This window comes from Nannospalax galili, unplaced genomic scaffold, assembly GCF_000622305.1.
Source record: "Nannospalax galili isolate Female #2095 unplaced genomic scaffold, S.galili_v1.0 scaffold216, whole genome shotgun sequence".
Taxonomy (NCBI): Eukaryota; Metazoa; Chordata; class Mammalia; order Rodentia; family Spalacidae; genus Nannospalax; species Nannospalax galili.
The window spans coordinates 3,661,329-3,671,331 of NW_008339003.1; the positions used below are offsets into that span (position 1 = coordinate 3,661,329).

The 10,003-nt window shown below is 41.4% G+C and overlaps 1 protein-coding gene across 29 annotated transcripts in view; it reads left to right on the forward strand.

Moving 5' to 3' along the window:
• The window catches only part of Ank2 (ankyrin 2), a 675,290-nt gene that overhangs the window by 642,974 nt on the left and 22,313 nt on the right, over positions 1 to 10,003 (forward strand). For 17 of the 29 annotated variants that reach the window (XM_029563867.1, XM_017798338.2, XM_008833735.3 and 14 more), the window contains 2 exons: positions 1,154 to 7,309; positions 8,688 to 8,762. In XM_029563867.1, the coding sequence (XP_029419727.1) occupies positions 1,154 to 7,309; positions 8,688 to 8,762 (6,231 nt within the window). The remainder of the gene's footprint in view (positions 1 to 1,153; positions 7,310 to 8,687; positions 8,763 to 10,003) is intronic. The other 12 variants (XM_029563883.1, XM_008833744.3, XM_008833741.3 and 9 more) reach the window with 1 other exon arrangement.

The window sequence follows — 10,003 nt, forward strand, 5'->3', positions numbered from 1 at the left end:
AAAAGACAGTCATTAAGTAATTTTCATATAGTTATGAAATATACTCAAGGAAGGGCTCTCTTGTAAGGACTTTCCTAGTCTTTGCAAAAGAAAACCTGAAGGTTCCTTCTTACCTTTAGCAACCTGCACCTCAATTGCACTGCATACATTTCTTATGCTGGGCTTGTAGGGAACTTGATGTGCTTCACCACAGTAATGCTTTACATTTTTGTTCTAATTTCTTGTCATCCTCTGCCCATACTTTTTTCTGCAAGATGCCCTGCCCAGCAGTTTTATTCCACCTTTGCTTTGCATGGAAATAACTTGGCTTACATATACTGTGCGTGTGTCTTGTGTGATTGTCTCTTATTTGGGAGCCATGCATCACATTTTAACTCTGAACTCACATACATGTTTAACCACAGCTGTTATTTCTGTTGTTGTCTTTCCTTTCCTTTATGTTCCTCCTCGGTCTGTCTATTATATGTCTAAACAAGGAGGTTCTTCCAAGGAAAGGACCATGCCTCTCAGCACAAGTTGTCTGCCATTGTTATGTGTGAATTCTTCTTAGATGAAATGCCAGTTTGCAGCTGATTCAGACATGTTTTCTATCATCTTTGTGTGCTGACAGAACTAAGCCTACTGAATTTCAGACTTGTGTGATTAAAAATGTATATACATAGTTGTATGTTAATTCTGAGTTTGCTACTACTGGCTTTCTCCTGGAGGAAATCAAGTTTCTGCAATTTCTAATGCTTTTTTTTTCTCATTTTTTCCCCATTTTTTTTCTGACATTGATCTGTGACATCTGGACAATCTTGAGATACTTCTGTGTGATATTTCACTGTGTTCTTTGTTTTGATTTGTGATTTTTTAAAAAAAATGTGTGTTCAGTTTTTGTGATAGCTTTGTTGTATGTGTGGATGTGCTACAAGTGAAAAAATTAAGCAAGTTATTTCCTGCTCATTTCCCCCTTAAGTTCCCCACCCCCCCCCCACCATAGCCTTGCTTTGCTCTTCTACCCTGAGACCTTGTGGATCCACCACTCCCAGCCCATCCTGTTGCCCCTTCCACCACAGCAGAAAAGACACTGTGTCATTTCAGTCCTGGTTACTTTTGCCAATATCTTTTTTGATTTCCATTTTACTTTCAATGTTTTTCATTCACATCAAAGATGATGAGACAGAGTCTACAGAAACATCTGTCCTGAAAAGCCACCTGGTTAATGAAGTTCCTGTTCTAGCAAGTCCGGACTTGCTCTCTGAAGTTTCTGAGATGAAACAAGATTTGATCAAAATGACGGCCATCTTGACCACAGATGTGTCTGATAAGACAGGATCTATTAAAGTGAAGGAGCTGGTGAAGGCTGCTGAGGAAGAGCCAGGTGAACCCTTTGAAATTGTTGAAAGAGTTAAAGAGGACTTGGAGAAAGTGAGTGAAATCCTCAGAAGCGGAACCTGCATGAGAGATGAAGGTAGAGTGCAGAGCTCTCAGCCTGAGCAAGAGCTAGTGGAAGAGGAATGGGTTATTGTCAGTGATGAGGAGATAGAAGAGGCTAAGCAGAATGTACCTGTAGAAATCACTGAAGATCCATGTGTAGAAGTTAGGATAGATAAAGAATCCAAAGTCAAAGCAGAGAAAGACTCCACTGAGCTAGTGAACTACCTTACTGATGACCTAAATTCATACGAGTGTCCTCATGAAGAAAAGACACGAGTAGTTCAAGAAAAGTCAGAGCCAATTCAGTCTCCCGCTGTTGGGAAGGGCTCTGAAAGTAAAGGGAAGACTGTTCCCTCAGAGCAGAAACAGAGTACACAGAAACAGCTCAAACCAAGCTTGGGAATAAAGAAACCAGTGCGGAAGAAGTTGAAAGAAAAGCAAAAACAACTAGAGGACAGTTCACAAGCAAGTGAAGAAAAAACAGAATTTAAAAAGGGTAGTTCAGAAGAGTCAGTAGATGAAGACCGAGGTCTGGCCCCTGAACCTCTTCCTGCTGCAAAGGCCACCTCTCCTTTGATAGAAGAAACCCCCATTGGTTCCATAAAGGACAAAGTGAAGGCCCTTCAGAAGCGAGTGGAAGATGAGCAGAAAGGTCGAAGCAAGTTGCCTGTCAGAGTCAAAGGCAAAGAGGACATACCAAAAAAGACCACTCCCAGGACACATCCAGCTGTCTCACCCTCTCCGAAGTCATCATTCTCCTCTAAAACAGAAAGACACTCTTCCTCTTCCTCCTCTACCAAAACCGAAAGGCACACTCCAGTATCACCGTCAGGTAAAACTGAGAAATACTCACCTGTGTCACCGTTGGCAAAAACTGAACGCCATTCTCCGGTATCAGCAAGTAAACCTGAGAAACACTCACCTGGATCACCCTCAACCAAAAATGAAAGACATTCCCCTGTCTCACCATTAGGCAAACCAGACAAACGCCCACCAGCACCACAATCTGGGAGAGCAGAGAAACACCCTCCAGTGTCACCTGGGAGAACAGAGAAACGCCTGCCTGTTTCACCTTCTGGGAGAACCTCAGAGAAGCAGGCGCCTGCATTAACTGCTGGGAAAAGTGAGAAGCGCCTGTCCATCTCACCTGTGAAGTCAGAAAAGCAGCTGCCTGTATCCCCCACCTCAAAAACAGAGCGAATTGAGGAAACAATGTCTGTTCAGGAGTTGATGAAAGCTTTCCAATCTGGTCAGGATCCATCTAAACATAAAACAGGACTCTTTGAGCACAAATCAGCAAAGCAAAAGCAGTCACAAGAAAAAAGTAAAGCTCGAGTAGAAAAAGAAAAAGGGCACACAGTAACCCAGAGAGAAACTCAGAGATTAGAAAGTCAGACAATCAAGCGTGGTCAGAGATTTCTGGCAACAGGAGCTTCAGAATCTAGAAAAGGGTTACAGTCTTCTCCCATCACTGTTGGGCTTTTTAGAAGAGAAGATCGAGTTAGAGAAAAGTTTGAGATAGCTCCCACCTTCAAAATGCCTGAGCCTGTTCAGTCAGCACCAGGAGAAGAAATCCATCAAGTAAGTGAAACCCTCCAAGAACAAGGAGACGTGGATTTCCAGATCAGTCCAGACAGGAAAACGTCCACTGACTTTTCTGAGGTCATCAAGCAAGAATTAGAGAATAATGACAAATACCAACAGTTCTGCCTCAGTGAAGAGACAGAGGAGGCTCAGATTCACTTAGACCAAGTACTTACTAGTCCTTTCAACACAACATTTCCACTAGAGTCTACGAAAGATGAGTTCCTTCCAGTTCTGTCTTTACAGAGTAGTGTTTTGGATGACAGTTCTGAAATCCTCAAGCCTGAAGGAATTTCAGGCTCACCATGTGGTAGCCTGATGGAAGGGACCCCTCAGATTAGTTCAGAAGAGAGCTATAAGCATGAGGGCCTAGCAGAGACCCCTGAGACAAGCCCAGAAAGTCTTTCTTTCTCACCAAAGAAAAGTGAGGAACAAATGGGAGAGACAAAGGAAACCACCAAGATAGAAACACTCACAGAAATTCATTCAGTAAAAAAGCATCCTACAACCAAAGACATGACTGCTGGTTTTGAAGAGCAGTGTGCTAGGGTCACGAAGGATTCAGAGACCTCTACCAGGCATTTCCAGAAAGAGGTTACCCAAGACCAGTCCAAAGACTCATGCCCCAAACAAGATGATTGCCCTGGCAACCATAGCCTATCATTAGCAAATGAAATATGCCAGGCATTTACTGAGGAAGTGTCCTGCAACGAAAGGCAGGTCACACCTGATAGTTCAGTTCATAAAACACAGCCCGATAGTGAGGCTCAGGATTCCACAACCCCCTCAGAGATGACAAAGGCCTTCCCACTATCTTATGCTTCTGTAAATACAGGTACAGGAAATGAACCAAAGTCCCAGGGAGTTATTAGAAGTCCCCAAGGCTTAGAACTTCCACTCCCTAGCCGGGATGGTGAGATCCTCAGCCCAATGGCTGATGAATCATTAGCAGTAAGCCACCAAGACTCCCTGGAAGCTAGCCCTGTGCTAGAAGATAACTCCTCACACAAAACTCCTGATTCTCTGGAACCAAGTCCACTCAAAGAATCCCCTTGCAAGGACTCTCTTGAAAACAGCCCTGTTGAACCAAAAGTGAAAGCAGGAATTCCCCTAAGTCACTTTCCTCATCCTGCAGCTATTGCCAAAACAGAATTTGTTACAGATGTGGCCTCCATGCGTTGCCGGCTGCTCCGAGACCCTGATGGCAGTGCCGAGGATGACAGTCTTGAACAGACATCACTCATGGAAAGCTCAGGGAAAAGCCCTCTATCCCCTGACACTCCCAGCTCAGAAGAAGTTAGCTATGAGGTCACACCTAAAGCTTCAGATTCGAGTACACCAAAACCTGCTGTGATTCATGAGTGTGTAGAAGAGGATGACTCTGAAAATGGGGAGAAAAAGAAGTTCACACCCGAAGAGGAAATGTTCAAAATGGTAACCAAAGTGAAAATGTTTGATGAACTTGAACAGGAAGCAAAGCAGAAAAGGGACTACAAAAAAGAATCCAGACAAGAGGAGTCCTCTCCATTCTCTGACCCCAGTGCTGACTGTTCAGCAGAAGTGGGTGAACTGAAACAGACTGAGAGCATGCAGGATGAAAGTGAGGTCCCAGTTTCGGTGACTTCAGAGAGCAGAAAGACTTCTTCCTCCTCAGAAAGTGAATCTGAGCTGATAGAGTTGAAGAAAGGTGTTGACTCAGGACTTTTGCCAGAGCCAGTTATTCAAGTGCAACCTCCTTCTCCCCTTCCATCCAGCATAGACTCCAGTTCCAGCCCCGAAGAGGTACAGTTCCAGCCTGTAGTTTCCAAACAGTATGTTTTCAAGATGAATGAGGATATTCAAGAAGAGCCAGGTAACTCAGAAGAAAAAGACTGTGAATCTCATTTAGCTGTTTCCATCAATGATACTGACAGGTCTTATGATAATCTGAGCAGGGAGACTTGTCAGTCAGAAACCAGTGATGGCCATGGGTGTAAAGCTGTGAGTCCTAGCAACCCAGCCACTCTTACCTCCTTAGGAGTTCAGGATGATAATATTGATGAGCAGCTAGTCATTCATAAAGAGTCACTAGCTCCCCTGGACACTCATGAAAATGACCCAGAAGAAGAACAGCTTGATGCTCCTGGAGTGAAATCTCCAGAAGTAGTTGTTTGCCACAGGGAAAATTCTTCCTGGTCCCCTTTGCCTCACTGTCTAGTGTGTGACAGAAAAGAATTAGATGAAGAAGTATCTTCATCTTCTGCTGTAAAAGTAAAGGTCACAATAACCGATCAAACTTTGGAGAGCATGTCAAAGGACTGTTCCACTCAAGACTCGTCTACTACAGCTCAAACAGATGAGTTTTCTGTGGATGTTCCAGTGTCTGATTTAGCAGAGATTGATGAAAACGCTGATCCTCAAATCACAAGCCCTTATGAAAATGTTCCTTCTCAGTCATTTTTCTCTAGTGAGGATAGCAAAACCCAAACAGATACAAGTCATACCGCAAGTGTTCATTCTTTTGAAGTGTGTTCTTTTGCTGTCATACCCTCTGTGGAGGATGTTGTCGTGACAGGCTCCTCTAGTACAGCTATATCAAGGAAAGAATCTAATTTTAAGGGCCAGGACTTAGAAATAGATTCTAAACAAGAAAGTGCCTTGTGGGAAATGCAGTCAGATAGAGTTTCCTCATCTTTAGAGCCTAGTACTCTAAACACATCAGCAGCCACTGGTAAGCAAATATGCAAAGTGACCATCACAAAAACTGACATGGGTTCTGATTCCTGGAGTGAAATTCGTGAAGATGATGAAGCCTTTGAAGCTCGAGTGAAAGAGGAAGAACAGAAAATATTTGGTTTGATAGTAGATAAGCAGTCACAGGGTACCACCCCTGACACCACTCCTGCAAGGACCCCAACTGAAGAGGGGACCCCAACAAGTGAACAAAATCCATTTCTCTTTCAAGAAGGAAAATTGTTTGAGATGACCCGAAGTGGTGCTATTGATATGACCAAAAGGTCCTACATAGATGAAAGTTTTCACTTTTTCCAAATTGATCAAGAATCTAGTGACGAAGCTATCTCTGTCCACATGGACATGAAAGATGGGACTACTGGGGCTGAGCCTTCACAGCTGGATGCTACAAGGGAGTCATTGATACCTTCAGCATCCAAGGAAGCAGTAGATGGTGAAGGAGAATTACTTCCTGATGATCTGAGTGAGGAAATAGCTGCTTTAGATGCTAACCTTAACTCTGAAGTGAGGATGTCAGCTTCCACTGGAATACCCATGAAAGAGGCCATGTTTACAGTGACCAAGGACCTCCTCACCAAACCTGTGGGCGATATGCCTTCTCTGTTCAGTGTGAAGCAGAAACCTTGCCCTGCCTCCTCCGAACCCATTGTTCAAGTTCAGTTAGACTTTTCCACAGTCACCAGGTCCATATATTCAGATCGAGATGATGAGTCACCTGATTCTTCTCCAGAGGAACAGAAATCTGTGATTGAAATCCCTACTGCACCCATGGAGAATATGGCTTCTGCTGAAAGCAAATCCAAAATTCCCATAAGGACTATCCCCTCTTCAGTCCCAGCCCCTCCATCTGCAGAGGATGAGAGTACGTTTTCTGAAGATTTCCCATCTGGTCTAGATGAGGAAAATAAGGAGGATGAAGCAAAACCAAAGTCCAAAATCCCCATCAAAGTGTCCTCCCATAGAGCCGAGTGGCAGCTCTCCTATCCAGACTCATCTCTTCAGATGACAGTAATTCCCCGAGGACAGGACATGACAGGCAGAGCACCAGAGAGTAGAAGCAAATCTGAATCTGATGCTAGCCCTTTGGATGCTAAGACCAAATGCCCAGTAAAAGCCAGAAGTTACATTGAGACAGAAACAGAAAGCAGAGAAAGGACAGAGGGGTTTGAGTCAGAAGCAGAAGGGCCCATAAAGTCAAAGCTATTTGTATCTCGATTGCCAGTTAAGAGCAGAAGCACCTCATCTTCCTTCAAGGGGAACACAAGCCCCACGAAAGAGAATAAGGAGCATTTCTTTGACCTTTACCGAAACTCCATAGAATTCTTTGAGGAGATTAGTGATGAGGCTTCCAAGTTAGTAGACAGACTCACACAGTCAGAAAGGGAGCAGGAACCAGCTTCAGATGATGAAAGCAGTAGTGCCCTGGAAGTTTCAGTCATTGAAAATCTGCCACCTGTTGAGACCGAACACACAGTTCCTGAGGACATCTTTGACACAAGGCCCATTTGGGATGAGTCCATTGAGACTCAGATTGAACGCATCCCTGATGAAAATGGCCATGACCATGCTGAAGGTATTTGCCAGACACGGATTCCCTGTGCTACGCATGTCATAAATTTGATAGAGATTTTTTTGTATGTTTGTTTTATTTTGTGATTTGTGTCTCATTTTCTTTAAACTTTCTGTAGTGGTTAATGTGTTTGTGTAAGCCCCTTGTGTTTTGTGCTTTTTCTGTATACTCTTGTCTTTGAAAACAATCTCAAGATTGAATAATGAGAATGCTTATCAAAAATATAAACATAAACATAGCCAGGCAATGGGGACCTTGCCTTTCTTTAGCTGCTGCACGTAAGGCCATGCAAGTTTTGAGTTTTGTTGTTTGGAAATCCCAGACTTAGCCTCCAATTATATGGTTTTGTGCATGAGTATATGGGTTTCATAGTATAAGGATTCATTTCCCTAATTTCCTACATTGATGTACTTTAATTTATACTTACATTTCCTATATTGTGTACTTTAATTTGTACTTAATTTTGTAATTATTAGGAAGCCATTTCCTCAAGGAAGATTTCTCACATCCTAAAATTCTAATTATATTGGATCTGTTTTTCAGTGCAAAAACCCCTGGTAAATGAGTTAAGCAAACAAACCTAAAGTAAAAATACACTTTCCATTTATGTGGTAGATGAATGGAGAATGTTTTTAGATGAAATGCATCAGACAACAAAATCTCAAACTTTGCATGATGGAAGTAGACTGTGAGGGAATGACTCGTGGAATTATGAAAAAGGAAACCATAGATGGCTTTGAGAAGTAGCCTGTAGCCTTCCACTATCTCTACAATGAAGACTGATTCTTTAAATTGAGTGGTACAGAATTTCATGATGCTGTCTAAAAACCTGCACTTAAACCCATGATAGTTAAAAAGGAATGGGAAAAACTCTAGTTTGTGAGAGTGACTGTATTTGACTATATGACTCTACTTAGCAACAAGTAGACAGAAACTTTGCTTCAAAAGCATGTATCACACTAATGCAGCATACACAGTGTATTACTTTCACAAGCAATAATAGGAAACTCCAAGAAATTACTCCACTTCTGTATCCCACTTATGATTTCTCTGGTGTTTCATGTGCAAAATGAGTGTACTGTGGTGGGCAGTGCTTTCAAATAATTTAAAAACTTCTAAGATAACTAGACATTGTGCTCAATTGCTAGTCTTGATTAAAGAGATATGGAAGCAGATGGTTTCTATGAGTCACACTATATTCATTCCCTATCATACTCCAGAAATCATAAATCACACCACTTAATATGATACAAACTATGATAGCCAACTTGTGCAACTATCAGATATTTGTTCAAGTGACTCCTTTCCTTAGATGATTAGTACTGTGGTTTGTCTCCTGTTGTAGACACCCTTTGACCATTCTGGTTTTGACCTTCTGTAGATCTGGAAGATGAACAGGAGCGGACTGAAGAAAGGCTGGCCTGCATTGCTGATCACCTTGGCTTCAGCTGGACAGGTAAGAGATGTGACCTAAGTTTTCCACAGAAATATTAGCCAATTAAAGACCTTTTCTTTCTTTTGCTTGAGGAAGACTACAAGGGAGTGAAAAGAATAATCTATGAACTAGAAAATCCAGGCTGCAGCTGCTAATGATGTAGCCTAGGGAGAGGCTTTCACTGCCTCTGAAATATAGAATAACTCAGATTTGAAGACTTTGGAAATAAACCAGTGTTTACCCATCCCCTTTTAGTAACTGTGGTTAGCCAAGTATTGGGAAGATCACCATATTTTAAACTTCTGTAGGCTAAATTTTCATAATTTTTTGTTTTCTTGAGATGGTTCTAATTATAGCTCAGACTAACCTGGAATTCATGTTGTAGCCTAGACTGGGCTTAAACTCATAACAGTACTTCTACCTCACCCTAACAAGCACTGAGATTATAGGCATGAGTCTCCATACCTTGCAATTTTCATAAAATTTAATTTGAAATTTCACCAGGGCTGCTGCTTTAAATACTTCATATCAGGTGTCTTCATAGTAAATATGCACTGGGTAAATACTGAAACACATAAGAATGAGAGATGTCACCCATTTTTTTGATATAGGAGTGCTTAGGTATACAGAGTAATATTAAGTAACAAGTAATACATTAAGTGTATGTTATGAAGTGAATTATAATAATTTATTTACAAAGATTTATAATTAAAAACTATATATATTTCATCTGCCTGTGATTTAACATATTAAGGCAACATTGTAGCCTCTCTTTCTTTTATTTATATTATTATTTTTTAATTCTGACTTGATTTTTTTACATACCACTCATAACTACTTCATTGAGACAAACAGTATAAAGTTAATACTCTTTTCAATTTTTAAAAGATCTGGAAGTGAAGCATTTCACTACAGATTTAACATATTCAGTAACACACTACAGAGCAAGAGTACATCTCTTTCACAAGTGGGTCCAAGTTTCTTGGTTCACAATTGAGTTAATACAGTTATACAATATTGAACTCAGTATAAGCCCTGTAAGACGTAAAATTGGATTAGTTTTTTAACCTTTATAAAAGATCTCCATTTCATTTTAGAATATATAGTTCCTTGCAGAAAGACTCATTGTTTTTGATACTAACATTGAGATGTTGGTGCACGCATCTCTAATCTGTATGTATCTGATTATTAGTAGTCATGATTGGTTGCACTTGGATCCTTGGCACCTACGCACGTCTATAAAGTCATCGGGTAGATTTCAA